This window comes from Euleptes europaea, chromosome 18 (genome assembly GCF_029931775.1).
Source record: "Euleptes europaea isolate rEulEur1 chromosome 18, rEulEur1.hap1, whole genome shotgun sequence".
In the NCBI taxonomy this organism is placed as follows: Eukaryota; Metazoa; Chordata; class Lepidosauria; order Squamata; family Sphaerodactylidae; genus Euleptes; species Euleptes europaea.
The window spans coordinates 23364104-23385131 of record NC_079329.1 but is presented as its reverse complement, the minus strand read 5'-3'; the positions used below and the strand labels follow the sequence as shown (position 1 = coordinate 23385131).

The window sequence follows — 21028 nt, the reverse complement described above, 5'->3', positions numbered from 1 at the left end:
GAAGTGTAGAGAACTGGGCGTCTTCAGATAATTGAGTTCCACCTGATTCCTACCAAAGCTGCAATGGATTGGAATACATTTTAACTGAATCCAACCTTAGAACCGAAGACTTGAAATGTACCACCCTGTTCTACCTCTCTGGGAAAAGGAAATTGGTTTCTGCAATATGGGACAACTTTCACTACCCTGCCCTTCTTGCTGATACCCAATCTGTCCCTATAAAGATGAGACATGAGGTGTTCCTTCAAAATGGTGGACAGAAGAATGAGGGAAATGTATACTCACTACTTGTCCAGGGGCACCATTCTCACCAGGGCTGCCAGGCTCACCCTAAAGGAAAAGAAAAAACAGGTGTCAACATCCAGTTCCTGAAAGGATGTGGGGGAGGAATACTTCAGAAACTTTTAGGATGTCCACAGGTAATGTGGAGACTCACCTTGGGACCAGCTGGACCACTGTCACCCTTAGCACCATCAAGACCACTGAAACCCTAAAATGGATAGATGGATGGTTGGATGGAGAAGGAGAAGAAGAAGAAGAGAAATATTAGAATCCAAGAGGTAGAGCTCCCCCAAAGGTGGGGGGGTCTATACTTTTATGCTTAAAAAAAAGGCTATGGGTTCCATATTGCAATGCTCAACTAACTGTAATCCTAAGCAGAGTTACACCCTTCTAGGTCCACTGAAGTAAATGGGTTTAGAAGGGTGTTAAGTCTGTTTAGGATTCCATTAAATGTTGCCTTAATGGCCTTCTTAGGTTGGGCCTTGACTCATTCCTATGGTAATCAGCAACAGAAGAGGACTTCATTCCAAGGTTCACATGACTATGAAACTGGGGGTGTTGTACGTAAGAACATAAGAAGAGCCCTGCTGGATCAGACGGATGGTCCATCTAGTCTAGCATCTTGTTTCACATAGTTGCCCTGGAGGGACAACAAACAGGGCGTAGGGCATAGAGACCAAGGCCTTTGTTGCAGCCACGAATGCCAGGAGTTATGCAACGAAGGTGCCCCCAGTGACAGTCACAGGTGCTGCTAGTAATACCATGGATGTAGATAAGGATCTTAAAGGCTTTGAAAGAAATATATACATTCTCCTGATGATAATTTAGCCTCGGGACACTGTGAACTACAAGGTTCCTGAATTGAACTGGATATTGAACAAGTGTAATGCACTTACTCTGTGTCCCTTCATGCCCGGTAGGCCAGCAGTTCCGGGAAGACCACGGGCACCCTGTAACGAAATGATGAGGAAATATTTAACAACAACAACAAAGGAGCTTTCATCTTTCTGTAGGTGTGAATCATCTTCACACCAAGGCATGGTATGCAACTGGAGCATCTTTAATCTGCCTTTGATCAATAGCTACAACATTGTAGAGTAATGATAAAAAAGGCCTAAGAGGTTCTAATGCATCCTCAGTGGTTATTTCTCTTCTTTCAATTTTGTCTGGTCTTGAACATCAGCCTCGAAGCTTACTCAAGATCAATATTCTCTTTTTGGCTGAGAGCAAGCCTAAGTGCTCCAGATCCACAGTTTGGGAAGGAATTTCGCAGGGATCATCCATTTGGGTGATTTTCAGAGCCTATGTGATGCAGGGGACAGAACTCTGGGTTTTGATGTGGGTTCAAACTCAGAGAGTGTGGCCTTTAGAAAGGCAGTGTCTCTCAGCTTATTGTACCACCTTACAGGATTATTTGGGACGATGAAGTGAGATAAAAGTGTATTGTAAGATGTCCTTGAGTTCTTGGAGGGATCATATGGGCTTCTAAATAAATAAACCCCTTGAACCTGACCATGGGATCATTATATTTCAGCGGTTCCTTGCCCATATGGTTCTTTAGCTCCTTCTTTCAAAGCATGGGTGGTTACATAACTTTATCTTGACCAAGAGTCCCCAACGTGGGTCCTATGGTACCCTCTGACAAGTGTTTTTAGAAAATGGGTGTGGCCATGTGGGACTTTTGCCTATCAAGGCTTCTGATTGGCCATTAGAGATTTTATTGGCTGTACAGATTTTTTAAAATGTTGCTTTGGCAGCAGCTGCCACCACGGCACAAGTCTCTTCACTGTGTGACTGAAGGTAAGCTGTGGCAGCCATTTTGTGGCTGGCTCCGCCTCCCGCGGCAGCCATTTTGTGGCTGCTCCTCCATGCTGTATCTGAATTCCAAAGGGACCCGCGGCTGAAGAAGGTTGGGGAGCCTTGATCTAGACAACTGGTCCTACCCTCAAGCTTATCTAATTCTCTGAGGATTTCCAAACTCCAAAAGGGTAGTTGCTTGACATCTGGCCAATGAAGAGCTAGGAACTAGGAAGAGACATCTTACCTGTGGGCCGGGAGGACCGCGTTCACCAGGACGGCCAGATTTTCCAGGTTCACCCTTGAAGAATGAAGAGAAGAAAAGTTACAGGCCAGTACTGGGCCAATGATGCTTACAGCCAACGTACAAGGATAAACATTTTGACTGATGAACCATGTTTGTAAACATGTTTAATACCTGTTGGCAGGTATTAACCACCTGAGTGTGGTCAGAGGCACGAGCCTTTCAGCATGAGCCAAAGGGCTCTTAGCCTGTGCCTTACAATCTGCAACCATTTAGTGAGATGGCCCCTTGATTCAGAACCTGTCTAGGATGTAGTTGTGGGGGGTGCGGGGGGGTTGTATTGTTTTTTGTTGGTGTCTTATTTGATTAATTGTTGTTTATTTGAATTAGACATTTGTGTAAGCCGCTTTGACCGCCTATTGGGGAGAAAACTGTGGTATTAAGTGCCCTAAATAATAATAATAAAACAATAAAAAGGATCCAAAAAATGATGAACTTTCTAGGCAGGAGCGACTTTAAAATTTGCAAGGGCCAGTGGAAAAGCATTGTAAAATACCCAGGGGATGCCTGAGGATCACATGCCTCAAATGGAAGAGGAAAGGCACAGAAAGGAATGCTGGACAGGAATGAATGGGGATTAGAATGGGGCTTGGCAGGTGCTAGCTGGACTGTTGAGGTCTCCGTCTGAAGATGGTGTAATATGAGGTAGCAGATAGGCTGCAAAGAATCCAATGGCAGTGGGAGAATGAGCAGCTACTCTTTGATCACCTGGAACAGGTGACCAGCCCAGGGCAAAGTCACATGTTGCACCCTCACCTCCACACTCGCTTTTTCTGGAGGTAATTGAAGGCAGGTGTGCGAGTTAGCTTGCTCATGCCAGAGTTCTGGGAAAATCCAGCACAGATGGCAGTTGTGCGTGTGTGCGTGTGTGCCGTAAGTCACTGCTGACTTATGGCGAACCCATAGGGTTTTCAAGGCAAGATAGGGTTGCCAACTGCCGGTAGTAGCAGGAGATCTCCTGCTAATTCAACTGATCTCCAGCCGATAGAGATCAGATCACCTGGAGAAAAATGGCCGCTTTGGCAATTGAACTCTATGGCATCGAAGCCCCTCCCCAAACCCCGCCTTCTTCAGGCTCCGCCCCCAAATCTCCCACCGGTTGCAAAGAGGAACCTGGCAACCCTAAGGCAAGAGATGTTTGGAGATGGTTCGCTACTGCCTGCCTCCGTGTGAGCTGAGAGAGTTCAGAGAGGACTGTGACCAGCCCAAGGTCACCCAGCAGGCTTCATGTAGAGGAGTGGGGAACCGAACCCGGTTCTCCAGATTAGAGTCCGCCGCTCTTAACCACTACACCACGCTGGCTCTATATGGCAGTTACCTGCCTAGTAATTTGAGCCCACCCCATCTTTGGATTTTTGCAAGAAAGAGGGCTTCCCCCCCCCCCGAAAAAGGGCACGATTACTCACATCATCTCCGTTCTTGCCAGGAGGGCCAGCTGGACCACGGGGACCCAAAGGACCCTAGAGTGTCGCAAGAAGAAAAACACTTATTAGAATCAGAGGCAAGAAGACATCTCAACCCCCATCTATAGCCCAGCAGATATGCCCACCTCCAGGTAGTAGCTGGAGATCTTTTGCTATTACAACTGATCTCCTTGACAACTCCTCGTCTCTGTAGAGCTTTTGGCTTGGCTAGATTGAATGCTAACCCTTCTATTGTAATGCAGGGCAGAATACTGAATATACCATACTCAGACAGGATCTGCCCTTGCTCTTCTGGCTCTATTGACTCATTAGCCCATGCCCTTTTGGAATGCCGCTTTTACGAGGAACTTCGATCGGACTATATTTCCCCCCTTTTAATATACAAATCCAATGCCTCTGTGACTGACATAATGCCTTTTTTACTAAGCGATAGGGACCCCAAGGCTACATTGTCAGTGGCAAGATTTGTTTCAGTCCTTATATCCCTCCAACACTAGATATATGCTGCTCAAGATCAATTGATCAAGGAGCTTCTAAGGGATAAAAGGAAGGCCATTACAACTGATCTCCAGCCGACAGAGATCAGTTCACCTGGAGAAAATGGCCGCTTTGGCAATTGGACTCTATGGCATTGAAGTCCCTCCCCTCCCCAAACCCCGCCCTCCTCAGGCTCCGCCCCCAAAATCTCCCGCTGGTGGCGAAGAGGGACCTGGCAACCCTACCCTTTAGTCTTCAAAAGTCATGCCAGAGAGGGCCTCTTAGTCCAAAAATCTGGCATTCGCTGTCTGAAAGCTCCCTCGAGTGGTGGAAAAAGAGAACTCGGAGAAACAGATCTCAAACACATTCCACTTGGCCTCGATATGAAAACAGAATGCAAAACGGAGATCAGATGGTACTCACAGCAGCACCAGGCTCTCCGGGTTCACCAGGGGGACCGTGGAAACCTTGGGGGCCCTGGAAGAGCCAAAAGAACAGTTGCGTTAGAAGGCGAGTTACTATCTGCAGCCCTGTTTGTTTTGAACGGAGGAGCCCATACGCTCTCTCAGTCTCAGCTTGGAGGCTGCCTTTTGACTTCCCCTCCCACTCGTGCTTCCGTTCCTTTCCCTGCAATTTTGGCCCAGAGCAGCCTCCCTTTCTTTGTTACAACTAAATTTTCCTCTTGCACTTCTTGGCAACATTTGCCTGCTTCTCCATTGCAGTCTACTTCTCTCCCCTTCCCCCATGTTTTGAATCTCCTACACGGTGGTTTGGTTAATCTAACACGATGGAGACGATACAAAGTGAAATATAAACTGATTATAGCCCAGTGGTAAGGAATAACTTGAGGCGAGGCTCACCAGCTCTCAGCCCTCAAAGATGGAGAGCAATGATAAAGTCACGAGCGCCCCTCAAGCATGTGCAGAGGGCACCCACCAGAAACTAGATCCTCATCCCCATCTTGGATTAGGAAGTTGGCACTATAGAGCATGAATTACAGGAACTTGCACCAAAATTAACCCCAGGATGGTGGATAGGTTTTGCATCATTTTGGTTTCTGGGCCTAGAGTTCAGCTCACATTATTGGTCCGTAGGTATGAAGCAGCTGTAGCAAAGGGATCTAACTACATGACCCTCACTAACATCCAAGAGGAAAGTGGAAATAGTCTAGCACTTCCTCTGCCCTCAACTCCCTGTGGCCTCCTCTGAAAAGTTACTGAGAAGGCAAACATTTTGAATGGTGTAGGCCTCTAAAGAGAAGACTGCACACGCACAAAAGAAAAGAAACTTATTAGCAGGGCTACCTCAAATGCTGTGACAAAAATAGCTGAATTCCACAACTGTATAAACCATGCAAATTGAGTATGTTTGCATATATCTGCCTGCTCTTTATTCTGCTTCATGAAAAGAAGGGAAGGGCCATGCAAGTGGCAAATATTGCTCTCCTCACCGATGGAAATCTGTCTCAGTCCCCATCCCGCCCTGCTTCTTTCACCGACAGTTATCCATACATATTGCCCATACCGTATGGCAATCTCTACTACATGTGCCAAATTTGGTGCTTCTACAAATGCACCCGCTGGCTAAAATTCCAAACACACACCATCTCATCTAAGGAGTATTAAGATCCACTTCCCAATTTTTATGAGGAAAGCGAAAAAGTACTTACAGGACTACCGGGAGGACCAGGAAGACCACGGGGACCAGATGGACCCTGGAAAGGCAAGAAGAAGCCATCAGATTGACAGATTAAATGAATTTACGACCATCTTTTCTAGACCCCAATTAATATCCAATCTCTTTAGGCCTGTCTTGACCTTGCTTGATTCCATCTTTTCAAAGCCCTACATAAAGATGAGCTCCAAATCCTTCTTTCTTGTGTTCTGGATCCAACCATCTCTTTTGTATCATTTCCATCTTGAGTCATCATCTGCATCGGGAAAACCTCTGCTTTTACAGTCACCATGATATTAAAAAGCTTCCCAATGGTGCTTGCTAGCAAGGGGACATCAGATTTCTCCTAAAGAGAAACTTATGGGAAAATGGGGAGCTTCCTGTTTGGCCAAAACATACAAAACATTTTGAGAGAGACCCCCCATTTAAATAAGAATTTCTGAAGGGGGTGGATTTCACATTCCCCTCTGTTATCTGTATCAATCATATATTCAAACCTTCCCACTTATTTTCAATGCAGCATAGTGGACACGAATCTAACACACACACGCACCCAGTCTGTATATTCGGCTCACCTATGAGCTGTAGTCCCACCTATGATTATAGGGATGGCCAACTTTATAGAGTTACTGAGAGGATTACTGAGATTAATGCATGAACACTTCGGGGGAAACCTTATATATATTAGAGTCACCACAAATACTATCCTCATTATGATTAAATTCAATGAACCCACTCCTCAGATCCCTTTTCCTTAAGGCAAGAGGGTCTTTCAACTCTTACTCTCCTGTGGTCAGGTCAATCTTTGATTCTCAACTCCAAAAAGACCACTTCCGTGAGCTCACAGAACAAGCATCAGCCGTCAGTCTTATTTATCTTTCTTGCGAAACTTCACCATCTTAAGAAATGAAGGAAGCTGAAAGGTTCTTTGGCTGATATCTGTCTCAAGCCCACCCTTTCCCTTCTCACCCCTCCTCCATCCTTTTCTTCTTCCTCAATAAATTCTACATCTTTGGGTTACATTTTCTCCTATCCCTGGAGCACACGAAGACTTACCATTGGGCCAGGGACAGCCATCCCACCGCCGGATTTTTCGTCATAACCATAGGACAGCTGAGGAGCGAAGTTCTACCAGAGGGAAAGAAAGAAAAAAGGCTTGTTTAAGCCCTCTCCTTGCAACAGTGAACATAAGAAAGAACATAAGAAAGGCCATGCTGGATCAGACCCAAGGCCCATCAAGTCCAGCAGTCTGCTCACACAGTGGCCAACCAGGTGCCTCTAGGAAGCCCCCAAACAAGACAACTGCAGCAGCACCATCCTGCCCGTGTCCCACCACACCCAAGTAACTGTAGTACTCCAAGTAAGTGGAGTAACTAAGTGAAGCACGTAAGTCCAACTTACTCCGCCAAGGCCTGGGGGCCCAGGTGGGCCTGGGGGTCCAGGGAGTCCAGGTTGTCCAGGAATGCCATCTCTGCCAGGTGGGCCAGGAAGTCCCTGTAGATACAAAGTCATCAGCAGCCCCATATTAGCACTAATCATTACAGTATCCTCTGACCCACACACCTAGTGGGGAAAAGCCTTACACTGGGATATAAACTGGAAAAGGGGCACATAAATTCCAAATAATGTGGAGCAAGACCAGAACTTGGATGGAAAATTTTGGAAGCACCTAGTCTGCGGTGAATTATGTTATAAATTACACTACAGCCTTGTACCTGCTTGAGACAACAGGTGGATGTATAGTTAAAATTAGGTTGAAATTTTTTATTGAAAGTTGCAGTGAAGATCAGAGCATTTTGTATGCCCCCCCCAAAAAAAAACTTTTAAAAAAGGCAATGCAGTTTTTGTAGGGGAAGATAAATGACAAGAACTATCTAAGCAGGCTGAAGTTTTATTTTCTCACCCAGTAAGTGAAATTTCAAAATATAACCAAAGACAGGGTCTTCAGTGTCTTATGTCTGTCTCACACAGTATTTTGCTACAGTTTCTCCTGCCAGTCCTTAATTTCGCTCTTTTTTCAAGTGCAACAATACATTGTTTAGTTATAGACACCTACCCTATCTCCTCTTGGGCCTTGATCTCCTTTAGGACCCTGCCAGGTAAGAAGAGAATTGTGATTAGACTGGTACCACCCAGAGAACAAAACTGATCCATCCAAAGAAATGAAAGTTAGGTTTATGGGGAAAAAAAGTCATTTACCTCTACGCCACCAGCTCCTGTGTAAGCTGGAGAGCCATCTTAAACAAACGAAACAAAAAAGGTCCATTAAGATTCAAAAGTGGTCATTATCATCTTCGGCCACCATAGAGCCTCTGAGTACCACCTGTGCTATTGATCACAATGGGTAGCTGTGTTAGTCTTTCTGTAGCAGTAGCAAAGAGTAAAAGAGACCAGTAGCACCTTAAAGACTAACAAAATTTCTGGCAGGGTGTGAGCTTTTGTGAGTCACCGCTCACTTCTTCAGATACAGCTCCATCTGTCCTTAAGTAGAGAAGAGTGAATTCAGATGGATTCATTCTTGTCTACTTAAGGACAGATGGAGTCACATTCTAGCTGTATCTGAAGAAGTGAGCTGTGACTCACGAAAGCTCATACTCTGCCAGAAATGTTTGTTAGTCTTTAAGGTGCTACTGGACTCTTGCTCTTTTCTACCTGTGCTATTGGAACATCCCATTAGATTAATGAATAATAATATTTTTTGAGAAAGCAGGCTTCTTTTCCTGTGGAATCCAGAACATTATCAGGCTGATTAGAGGCTACCATATGCTGATCTGAGGGATAGTTTTCACATCAACCAGACTGCTGGTTTAATCCCATTTGAAATATTCCCATTTCAAAGGACGGAAATGGGTGTCCAGTTTCCTTCCTACAATGCCTCCATGTTAGTGTTAGATTAAAATTAAGGAGCCTTTGATGGCATATCCTGAAAAAAAAACCCATCCACGATCTCTAGGCTCCCCAAACATTGTTTTCCTGAATCCCTGGCATGCACTTGAAGGATGGACACAAAAATATTTATACAAATACTTATGTTAGTTAATCCAAACGATAGCGTCATGGAAGAGATGTGGTCTGTGGCCTTAGACTGAGGCAGCGGTTTGTTATCAGTGTTTCGGAAATGAAACAAGGCCTCAGATCACTAGCTTAGTGATGAATGGGTTGGTGGAGGAATGGTAGGTAACGGCTGGCTGAACACATTAGAAAATGATAGATGGGTCATAGGTAAGATAATTGGTTGGATGTGTAGATGTTATTGGTTGGGTGTATGAAATTAGGAGGGAAGAAAAAGGGAAGGAAGTGTAGAAAGAGTTATTTGGCTAGATGCTTGGGTAGGCTGGTAGGTGTTGGATGGGCGACTGAGTGGATCAGGGCAGGTTCTCCAGCCAAGCCACCCAAGCAACTGCTTGGAGTGGCACAATGAGAAGAGTGCTGATGTACCACTGGGTTCAGATTACTCCATCAGTGGTATGGGCATCATCCGGACCTACACCGCTGCCAGTCAGATCTGAGCTCAGGCCCTGCAGCAATGCGACAGGGACTCGCCCCAGACTTGGCTGGCTGTGGTGCTGGAGAAGGCAATGGGCGTACCTTGTATGGGTCAAGGCCCTGAAGTGAATTCCAGGTGAATTAATGGAATAGACCAGAAAACAACAGATATGAAGATATGTGTGGAAAGGAAATCCTTGGATAGCTACCTAGGAGCGTGAAAGGATATCATGAGATAAGTGGAACAGTGGACAGTTGTATAGATAGGCAGGTAGGTGGTGGAATGAATGGGCAGGAGGGGGCAGGAGATGGGTTAGTGAAGTAAGTACCGGTGTCAGGGCAAATGGGACAGCATTCTCCCAAGGGGATCTCAGCATTAGGACAGTCGGCTGTATCTTCACAAATCACATCATCGCAAAGGATGTCTCCATTGTCACACACGCATATCTGGCAGGTTACAGGTTTCCAAACATCTTTGTCGTTGTACGTTACTCCGTCATGTATGCAGGTCCCAGATGGAACTGAAGAAACGAGAGGAGGGAAATGCAGTCAAGCAAAGAGGCAAAGATCTGTCTGGGGGCCGGCAGTGACAGCAAAGCGGAGGGCACATGGGAGAATCTCGGAGGATCGGCCAGGATCGACCAGGGGTGGAAATATTTCTCAAAGGATCTGGGGGTTCGATCTTTGCCTCTCTCCTCTTCCCTTTGTACTTCGCAAAGAGAGGTATTTTTGTTTTTGTCGTTATTCAAAATTGTCATCTGCTTTTCATCAGGCCGACTCAGGAAATGAGCCAGACCCACAATAACTCTTTCCAGTTGCTTTGGAATTTAAACAAAAAAACCATCTCTGGCCAGTAGTTACATCCAACTAGTAACCTCAACATTGTGGAGCCAAAGCCAAACCAAACAAAAAAGAAAAAGAGAGAGAGAGAGAAATTTACAGCCGTCTGCAAAGGTTCTGGGGGGGGGGGAGGAAGGAGATAAAGAGCAAGAACGAGGAATTCAGATCGGAGGACCGGTGGAGGGGAAGGAAATGTATTCTGTTGATGGCCCGGGGGCCTTGAGAAATTGGATCTAGTGCAGACAACTTAGGAAGGGAGGGAAGTCAGCAGGTGTTAACCATAACAGGGCGTGTTCACAAGTCAAGCGGCTTTTGGTCTCCCACCTAGGCTGAAATCCTATCCCAGTTTTTTTTCAGAAACCAATGCATCTAGTAGCACCAAGGATGTGAAATGGAGCATATTTAAGAAAGGAACAAGGAAAGCTACGCTAAGAGGATTTAGGAATTCACCACCACCACTGAGAATGTTTTAAAAGGGGGGTGAGTTCTGCATCTAAAGAGTTATTTCTCCAGGTATAGGACTTAGTTCTTATTAAAAAAAAATGAGCAGTGGGTTGTAGAAATAAGTTTTTTTCCATAAAGCCATCAGGCAGCTGCTTTACTTATTGCAAAGAGGGGGAGAAAGCCTGCTATTACTGGAGAAAAAAGATAAATAAAAGAATAACTAAAGGTATTTTGCAAACTGCAACTCTTCTTTGACTCCCTCCTAGGAATGTTGCAGGGAAACAGCAGATCCACCACCAGATGGCGGCAAAACTCAGAAGGAATCCCACAATCGGAGACAACATTTCACACATCACAAAGTCCTTTGCTGCTGGTACAATGCACTTTTGCAATTTCCCCCTCAGCGGGAGGATGTGTGCTTTTTAGTTGCTGACTCCGGAATAGACTCCTTTTGATCAGTACTGACCCATTTCCAGGCCACTCCCCACAACCCCTCCCCTCCCCACCTTCTGGCCAATGCCACAGGGCAAGGGTGAGTCCGTCAGTGGCCACTAGATGTCACCATTGGACTTGATTGAGAAAGCCATCCCTCCCAATCCTGAACGTCCAACTGGCTTTGTCTGTGAAGTGATGTCTAGACTTTTGTGCTTTATGGGTTGCTAAAACATTTTTCCTTATGACTCATCTTGAAGCTCCCCCCCCCCAAAAAAAAATAATTGTCTGATGGCTTTTGCAGACTTCTTCAACAAGGCAGGGGAAAATGGGCTTGTCCCCTTACTATTCTCCTCCTCCTCACAACCACCGCTTTCCAAGAATACACAATGACTTTTCCATAATCTGCAGCTTCTCCCCGTTCCTGCTCCCTTCCAAGCACAACCCACTCCCCTTCCTCCCCCACCCCCACCCCCATTTTCTGAACTTGATAAAACATTGCAGAAATTCTAATTGATCCAACTTGTTACTTTGCCCCAAGGGACATGTTTAGAAAAGAGGAGGGAGGGAGGGAGGGAGGGAGGGAGGGAGAGACAGAGAAACACGCCCAAGGCGATGTGCAGCTGGTTAAGTTTGGTTTTGGAAAGTTACTTATTTTCTCCACAGAGCACTTTCAAAGAGCAAAGAGGAAGAAAAGCTCGAATTTCCCCATCACTGCTGTCTCCTTTCTCCTCCTACCTTCAACCCCAGAAGCTTCAGAAAGGTCACAGACATCTGTGACCTCTCTCCCTAAACAGGATTCTTGAGGACATATCTACGCAGAAGTGCTTTCTTTTACCCGTTTTTATCTCTACATATCCCGAGACAGGGGTGCATGTAACCGGAATACCATTACAGTGATAACTTTTCCCTGCAGAAATGGGTTGGCGGCCGCTTGACAACCTCTGGATTTCTACGAGTTGAGGAAAAACGGGTTTCGTCCTTGACAGGAAGAGACAGGAAAAGACAGCAGGGGTGGAAAGGTCGGTCCCCCCTTCCCCTTCTCAAACCGACTGCAAGAAATGTTGCCATTTAGCACATGCATAGCACTCAAAGTGCAGAAGTTGCTGTACTTACTGTCTTCTCCGCCTTGGCCTTTGGTGAGTAGAACAGTTGCTGCTATCAAAAGCAGTAACCGGGAATCCACAAAGCTGAACATGTCTAAATATTAGACATGAAGACTCTTTGTATCCTTGGTTCTGCTTTAGAGTCCAGTCATACAGGGAGGGTCTGATTTCTGTAGTTCCACTCCAGACCCCAGCAGAAACTTCCTACTGACTCTGTCAAGTTTTTAGGCTCCCTTTTTATACGGTCCAGTGTCCCAGAGGTGGATCCCTTCTTTGCTGGCTCCAGAGTTTTCGAGGGGGGGAGATCTTGGGCCAGCCCCTCGGCCAATCAGAACAGCGCAGCCTGCCCCGGGACACACACACACACACACACATACCCACTCCCCACCCCAAAGTGGAGAATCAAAGCCAACCCCCTTCCTAACCAATCACAAAAGAATGGACCCTGCTCATCTTCCTTCTCCAAAGCAGTGGATCCTCTGTGTTGGAGAACACAGTGTGCACAAAGAAGGAGGAATGTAATGGGGTATGGCTTGAGGTATGGGGAGGTACAAAGAAAAGGGAAATTAACGTGTGTGTTTTTAAAAAAGAATAGCAGTTACGGGAAGGTTGGAGGAGACTGTTGCAAAACTTGCACATTTCCAGGCTTACAAGAGCAGGGAACTGTAAGGTGGAATTATCAATCCCTGCCTGATCTAAAAAAGGCACCTGTGCAGGTGAGGCAGCAGAGGGTGGTATAGAGCAAAATGTGCATGATGCATGTTTTGTAACACACCAAGCAAAAAGTTCGGGGATCCTGGGAACTTTCTGTTCAATGTCAGTGAAGGCTTTGTTGCCCGAGGCTTCGATTTTACATCTCCAGCCTTCTCCATCTTCTCTGTCTCTCTCTGGGGGAAAAAACCAATAGCAACTAATTTAAAACAGAGGAATGTAAATCGAGGCACTGCTAAGGAATGGCTTAGACTAGGATGTGCTGAAGTAAAGAAGAGCGGTCTTGAAACGGCCGATTAAAAAAATCAAATGTTTAAAAATAAGGGCAGCCACCGATGAGTAGAATAGCAGCACTGCTCAGCTCGGTGGCTCCGAGGCATATGCAGAGTTCCTCGATTTGCAGATTTGCAGCTCGCAATTTCCTCCCGTATGCACAGGAGCTCCATATATGAGTCAAGGCACCCATGGGGCTCCGGATCAGAATACCTGCACCTATCTCTTGGAAAGAGAAGGTTGGAAGCTGACCTTTTCCCTCACGTTCTCGGTTAAACACCTTTACCTGGAAATTCCGTAGAAATCAGAGTGACGGTGCTGCATGCCATGTGTTCCGTACTGGAGCAACAAGCTATGATTTTGAGCACGTTTCAAATCACAGCGTATGAGCCTTGGAAACGACGGGACGTCAACATTCTTCAGTGTAGGGCAAGGTTTAGATGTCTCTTTGTGTAATCCTAAAACACTTTCTTGAGCATAAGCCCCAATGAATAGACCTGAGTAGGATTCTGAATAGACGTGCTTAGGATGGCTCTATCATAGCTATGACTTTGCCTTTACCACCCCTCCTTCCACCAAAAAAGTACAGTTTCTAGATGGGTGTTTTTTATATGTCTTTGTTTAAGGTTTCCTGACTAAAAGGTTACATAAAGACCTGGAAAGAACGGAGCGTTTGCATATGCACGAAAAAGGATGAAACAATTCTTTAAAAGTCCTAATGCATTAAAAATAATTTGTTGTTGAAAGAAGCGTGGCTCTTAATACTGTGTCCCCTTTATTTGTCCAGATGTGTGTGCAAAATACTGAGAAACTCATAAGATTTCTCTCTTTCCTAATTGATAAACTCAGAAAATGGTGACAAAGCATTATAGCACCAGCTAAGAAAAAAAACAACTTCACTGAACTGTAAGCCAGTTATTTCACAGAGGTGTACACAGGTGAACTTCGAGTCCATGAAGTTAAAGATGCTTTGCGAATTCAAACGAAAATGTTGCAAGCCCAGTAGGAGAAAATCACACACTCTCTCCCCGATGGACCTCAAGGGCATATCCTTTTCTTTATTTCTTTTTTTTGAAGTTGGCCAGATTCCATGACTGTTCCAAAGCGCAAAGAGCCACGTTGGTTGGAAAAGAAAGAGCATCAGGACAACGCACCAAGTTACCATGCAATTTTTAGAAGCTGCAATTACTGGTGTGTGTGTGTTTTGCGCATATATATATATACATCTTGACCAGGGCATGAAAAAATAAAGGACACACAATGAGAAACAGTAACGTTTCCGTGAAAAAAATTAAAAGAAACAACAAAGCCCTGTGTTAAAGAAAAAATGTTTTTGAATGCGCTTATTTTTGGAAGAACAGAGGGCATGCAGGAATTGGGATGGCTCTTCCTTCAGGTTGTTCGGTGTGCCTGCTCTATAGCACAGAACAGTTTTGAAATAAGGTCTGTTCCTAGTTATCAAGTGTGTGTGTGTTAGGTGCCGTCAAGTCGCTTCCGACACATGGCGACCCTATGCATCAATGTCCTCCAAAATGTCCTATATTTGACAGCCTTGCTCAGGTCTTGCAACTTGAGGGCTGTGGCTTCCTTTATTGAGTCGATCCCTCTCTTGTTGGGTCTTCCTCTTTTCCTGCTGCCCTCAAGTTTTCCTAGCATGACCGTCTTTTCTAGTGACTCTTGCCTTCTCATAATGTGACCAAAATACGATAGTTAGTCATTAAAGCTTCTAGGGTCAGTTCAGGCTTGATTTGATCTATAACCCACTGATTTGTTTTTTTTGGCAGTCCACGGTATCTGTAACACTCTTCTCCAACATTACATTTCAACAGAATCTACTTTCTTTCTATCAGCTTTCTTCAATGTTCAGGTTTCACACCCATACATAGTAATAGGGAATAGGATGGCACGAATTAACGTAATCTTGGTGGCCAGTGACACCCTTACACTTCAGAATCTTTTCTAGCTCCTTCATGGCTGCCCTTCCCAATCTCAATCTGAGTTATAGTGATCACTCACCAAACATTATAGGAGAATCAAATTAGAGCCTTTCAGGCTTTAGGAACAATTTTAAGGCAAATTGGTGTAAAAGGAATGCTTCTCACATGACTTTTAACAGCTTTGGGCACACTCCGTATCAACGTAATGTCAGGAAGATACTTCACTCCTCCGTTTGGAACAGCAAGCAGCAGATCCCTATCAGGAGTTTCGTTTGAGGGCTGCATCTTCTGTTACCTGTTCAGATGTGATGATATGAGTGCTTTGTAACGTCAGAACATCCTTGCCACACACGCCACTGAACGGAAGCAGAGTCATTCTCGCATTACAAAATGATTGGATGTTGTGCACATGGCTATCCCTGTATGAAATGAAAGATGCGGCTCTGAGACTGACATAAACGCTATATGGAGGGTGAGAGATTCAAAACAGATAAAAGGAAGTATTTCTTCACCCAATGCCTAGTTAAATTGTGGAACTCCCTGCCCCAGGATGTGGGTAGGGCTGTCGATTCGGTTCGGCCCGAACTGAAAAACAGCCGAATTTCACCTGATTCGGCGGTTTTTAGTTCGGGACGAACCGAACTCAAAAATGGCGGGAAACCGGGGAGCCGAATTCAGCGAGTTCGGGAATTCACGAATAAATCCGGCCAATTCGGGGCGGCAGTAAGCAGCATAACCGTCAGTAAGCAGCATTCTCCTTCCCCGGCCAATCGGTGGCCAAGCTGGGTTTTCTTCTGGCCAATCAGTCAGGATTGAGTACTGGAGGAATCAGCTGATGTGCGGCCCGGCCGGGGAGAGAGAGTGAGAGAAATCCTCGTGGGGGGGGGTGCTTGTGCACATTCGCTCCTTTCTGTGGCTGCAGGGGGTGCATTTTGGGGGGTAGAGACCCCAGACTTTCAGAGGAGCTTCAGACGAGCCTTCTTAAGAGACCCCCAAGTTTTGTAAACATTGGGTCAGGGCCCCCCGAGATATGGAATCCATCCCTTTCCCTCCCCCCTTTTCCATTTACGTGGCTGCAGGGGGTGCTTTTTGGGGGGTGCAGCCCCCAAACTTTCAGCATAGCTTCAGACGAGCCTTCTTAAGAGACCCCCCAAGTTTTGTAAAGATGGGTTCAGTGGGGGCAGAAATATGGGCTCCCCCCTTTTCTCTTTCCGTGGCTGCAGGGGGTGCATTTTGGGGGGGCCAGCCCCCATAATTTCAGCATAGCTTCAGACAAGCCTTCTTAAGAGACCCTACAAGTTTTGTAAACATTGGGTCAGGGGGTCCCGAGATATGGGCTTTCCCCTATTCCCTATTGGGATGAATGGATCACCCGATCTTGTATGCATCTCCAGAGAGGCAAATCCAAGGCAAACCTCCCGTGCTTAAATAGAATCATATTGGATTACCCACACCTCCCAGCCCCTCCTGATGGAACAGAAGACAGCCACAGTAAGACCCCTTTGGGGGCTTTAATCTATAATTTTTCTCCTGTGTGTGTGTGGGGGGGGAGGGAGCAGTTTCTGTGGGTGGGGGGGAAGCCAAAGGGGGCTTTCGCCTATTCTGCCTGGGGTGTGTGTGCCCCCTCGAGTCTCTCTCTCCCTGGTTTGAGGGGGGGCTTCAGTTGTGTGTCCTCAGGTTTTCCCTCATTCATACGACGGTTAGGTCTATTTTGATGCTTGCTCAAAACTGGTTTTCAAATGGTGACTTATAGAATGCATTTGCCTGGTCCCGAGTCCCATGCAAAAGGGGAAATTTCACCCCCTCCTGCTCATTAGGGCTGTCAATTTGGTTCGGTCCGAACTGAAAATCAACCGAATTTCCCCTGATTCGGTGATTTTCAGTTCGGACGGATCCGAACTCAACTCTGGCGGGCAACGGGGGGGGCCCCGAATTCAGCGAGTTCGGGAGTTCGCGAATAAATTCGGCCAATTCGGCCCCCCCTTCAGGGCAGCCCGCTGAAAGGCGCGGGCTGCCCTTTAAACTGAGCTGCGCCTCCCAGCTGGGAGGCTCAGAGCAGTTTAAAGGGCAGCCCGCCTCCCTTCAGCGGGCTCCGCTGAAGGGGGGCGGGCTGCCCTTTAAACTCATCTGCGCCTCCCGCCCGGGAGGCACAGATGAGTTTAAACGACAGCCCGCCCCCCTGCAGGGAAGCCCGCTGAAGGGGGGCGGGCTGTCATTTAAACTCATCTGTGCCTCCCGCCCGGGAGGCACAGATGAGTTTAAATGACAGCCCGCCCCCCTTCAGGGAAGCCCGCTGAAGGGGGGCGGGCTGTCATTTAAACTCATCTGTGCCTCCCGCCCGGGAGGCACAGATGAGTTTAAACGACAGCCCGCCCCCCTGCAGGGAAGCCCGCTGAAGGGGGGAGGGCTGTCATTTAAACTCATCTGTGCCTCCCGCCCGGGAGGCAAAGATGAGTTTAAATGACAGCCCGCCCCCCTTCAGGGAAGCCCGCTGAAGGGGGGCGGGCTGTCATTTAAACTCATCTGTGCCTCCCGCCCGGGAGGCACAGATGAGTTTAAATGACAGCCCGCCCCCCTTCAGGGAAGCCCGCTGAAGGGGGGCGGGCTGTCCTTTAAACTCATCTGCGCCTGGCGCAGATGAGTTTAAAGGGCAGCCGTGCCTCTCCGCTGGAGAGGCGCGGCTGTCATTTAAAGTCATCTGCGCCTCCCGCCCGGGAGGCGCAGATGACTTTAAAGGGCAGCCGCGCCAGGGCAGCCGCGCCTCTCCAGCGGGCTCCGCTGGAGAGGCACGGCTGTCATTTAAAGTCATCTGCGCCTCCCGCCCGGGAGGCGCAGATGACTTTAAAGGGCAGCCGCACCTCTCCAGCGGGCTCCGCTGGAGAGGCGCGGCTGTCATTTAAACTCATCTGAGCCTCCCGCCCGGGAGGCTCAGATGAGTTTAAATGACAGCCCGCGCCTCTCCAGCGGAGCCCGCTGAAGGGGGGCGGGCTGCCCTTTAAACTGATCTGCGCCTCCCAGCTGGGAGGCTCAGATCAGTTTAAAGGGCCCCCGCGCGCCTTCAGGGAATCCCTGAAGGCGCGCTTCAGCCGAATTTTCCCCCGAACTCCGGATCCCCCCGAATTACCGGGGATCCGAAGCGGGGGAGTTCGGACTTCGGACCGTACCGACCCCACAAGGGTCAAATTCGGCCGAATCCGAACTGTACCGAATTTTTTTTTGACAGCCCTACTGCTCATTATGCATTGCTAGCTGCCTCTGTCCCTTTCCATGGTTTGCAAACTCCCAGGTGTCAGGTGTTGCTTTGCATGGTTGCAAGGTGTTGCTTTGCAGTTGTGTTGCTTTGCAGTGTTGCTTTGTAGTTGTGTTGCTTTGCAAACTTCTTAGTACCTGCCCCGCCCTTTGCATGTTTGCAAAGGTGTTGCTTTGCAGTTGTGTTGCTTTGCAGTGTTGCTTTGCAGTTGTGTTGCTTTGCAAACTTCTTAGCACCTGCCCCACCCTTTGCATGTTTGCAAAGGTGTTGCTTTGCAGTGTTGCTTTGCAGTTGTGTTGCTTTGCAGTGTTGCTTTGCAGTTGTGTTGCTTTGCAAACTTCTTACTACCTGCCCCACCCTTGCTCTCATCAGCTGTTTGTCGGGGCTGGGAGCTTTGTGCATGGGCGGCAAGCTCTGCTCAGAGATGCACATTAAGGGTGGGGGGACCCCTTTCGGGGCCCATATCTCAGCCCCCCCTGACCCAATCTTTACAAAACTTGGGGGGTCTTGCAAGAAGAGTCCTTTGACGCTCCGCTGAAAGTTTGGGACCTCTACCCCCAAAAATGCCCCCCCTGGAGCCGCGGAAAGGCGCGGTTGTGTTTTTAATGGCTGTATTCGGCCAAATTTTTTTCCCGAACTTTGAATTCGCGCCGAATTGCACGGACCTGAAGCGGGGGAGTTCGGACTTCGGCATATCCCGAATCCAGACGGGCCGAATTCAGCCGAATCCGAACTATACCAAAAAAATTTTTTCAACAGCCCTAGATGTGGGGATAGCTGCCAACTTGGAAGGCTTTAAGAGGGGAGTGGACGTGTTCATAGCGGAGAGGGCTATCCATGGCTACTAGTCAAAATGGATACTAGTCATGATGCATACCCATTCTCTTCAGTATCAGAAAAGCATGCCTATTGTATTAGGTGCTGTGGAGCACAGGCAAGATAATGCTGCTGCAGTCGTCTTGTTTGTGGGCTTCCCAGAGGCACCTGGTTGGCCACTGTGTGAACAGATTGCTCGACTTGATGGACTTTGGTCTGATCCAGCATGGCTTTTCTTAGGTTCTTACTACATTTTCATGCATCTAGGTGGCTCATGGGAGCTCTGAGAACACATCTATGGCTTTTCAGGGCAAAGGCTTTCCCCAGATCTTGGTGCATTCATTTTCTGCCCACTCAGGGCTCACTCTGCACTGATCTCCAAAGGCCTTACTACATGTTATGTTTTACACTTGTCCACAGCAATTTTTAGTCCGGTATCAGCAGCAAGTTTGCTACTGGGAACTCAGTTCTCAAGTGCATGGGGCCATGGTTCCTATCTGAACTGTGGCATGTGGGGAGAAGCAGCTTCCGCCCCCCTGTGCCAGTTCCTTGGCCCAACATGGCCCCGGGGAAGGATATTTTCCCCACTGGAGACTGCATTGGTCAGCATTTTATATCAGGGGAGCTATGAGGTCATTGCCTTCACAAAAGGAAGATCTCAAGTCTCTTGATTCTCTGGTTCAGCATTCTACATGTCCTGTTATGCCCTGAGAAACTGAGTGGGGAAGAGGGAGCTCTCAAGCAGGGTTGCCAACTCTGGCTTGGGAAATTCCTGGAGATTTGGGGGCAGTGCCTGGGAAGACAGAGTTTGGGGAGGGGAGGAACCCCAGGGGGGGTTGTGATGCCATAGAATCTGCCCTCGGAAGCTGCCATTTCTTCCAGTGGAACTGATCTCTGTTTGTCTGGAGATCAGCTGTAATTCTGGGAGAACTCCAGGTCCCACCTTGAGGTTGGTAACCTAACGATGATGCACTATAAAAGTGATATAAGTTAAATTCTCTTAATGAAATGACGTGACCGTAAGCCATCCCCATACAGTAATACTGTACAATGGTACCCCAGAACAAGGATGGAGAGAAAGATGCCTACAGGCTCTGTCTGTGTGTCTGTGTATATATGATCTTCCCAGTTAAGACCCCCAACCAGCAGTGTCTTCTCCCAGTGGTGCAGATTGAAAGGTATCCACTTGAGACCCTGGAGAGCTGCTGCTCATCAGAGAGGACAGTACTGACTTTGGTAGGCCAATGGTGTGGCTCAGTAGAAGGCAGTGACATGGCTATATAGGTGTGGTTCTGATGCCCACGGCTGCAATAGAACCAGATTCTTCTCTGATGCGCTTTGTCATTCTAATTTTATTCCCTGGATCACACGCTTTCTCCAAGGGTTATCCTTGCAACGACTTTGTGAGGTCAGCATGTTCGTATTGCATGGCCAAAGCTAGGGGAAATTGGGAAGGACCTTTTTCCTCCCAGGGTGGGGGAAGCCTGTCAAACAGGCTGCAGAGTGAGCAAGCAGTCGACCCTGCCGGCTTTGGGAGATCATGTTGAATTGTAGAACTCCTTGCCCCAGGATGTGGTGATGGCTGTCAACTTGAAAGGCTTTAAGAGGGGAGTGGACGTGTTCATAGCAGAGAGGGCTATCCGTGGCTACTAGTCAAAATGGATACTAGTCATGATGCATACCCATTCTCTTCGGTATCAGAAAAGCATGCCTATTGTATTAGGTGCTGTGGAGCACAAGCAAGATAATGCTGCTGCAGTCATCTTGTTTGTGGG

General features: G+C 47.4%; 1 protein-coding gene across 1 annotated transcript in view; it reads right to left on the bottom strand.

Annotated features, from left to right (window-relative positions):
- The window catches only part of COL1A1 (collagen type I alpha 1 chain), a 57410-nt gene extending 44824 nt beyond the window's left edge, over window positions 1-12586 (bottom strand). Inside the window, exons 1-13 of the mRNA XM_056864035.1 lie at window positions 12277-12586; window positions 9774-9965; window positions 8158-8195; window positions 8015-8050; window positions 7360-7452; window positions 7015-7086; window positions 5954-5998; window positions 4708-4761; window positions 3790-3843; window positions 2327-2380; window positions 1179-1232; window positions 437-490; window positions 286-330 (exon numbers count right to left, since the gene is read on the bottom strand). Coding sequence (XP_056720013.1) covers window positions 286-330; window positions 437-490; window positions 1179-1232; window positions 2327-2380; window positions 3790-3843; window positions 4708-4761; window positions 5954-5998; window positions 7015-7086; window positions 7360-7452; window positions 8015-8050; window positions 8158-8195; window positions 9774-9965; window positions 12277-12358 — 873 coding nt within the window. The 5' untranslated portion in view covers window positions 12359-12586. The remainder of the gene's footprint in view (window positions 1-285; window positions 331-436; window positions 491-1178; window positions 1233-2326; window positions 2381-3789; window positions 3844-4707; window positions 4762-5953; window positions 5999-7014; window positions 7087-7359; window positions 7453-8014; window positions 8051-8157; window positions 8196-9773; window positions 9966-12276) is intronic.
- Window positions 12587-21028: the final 8442 nt, after the last annotated feature.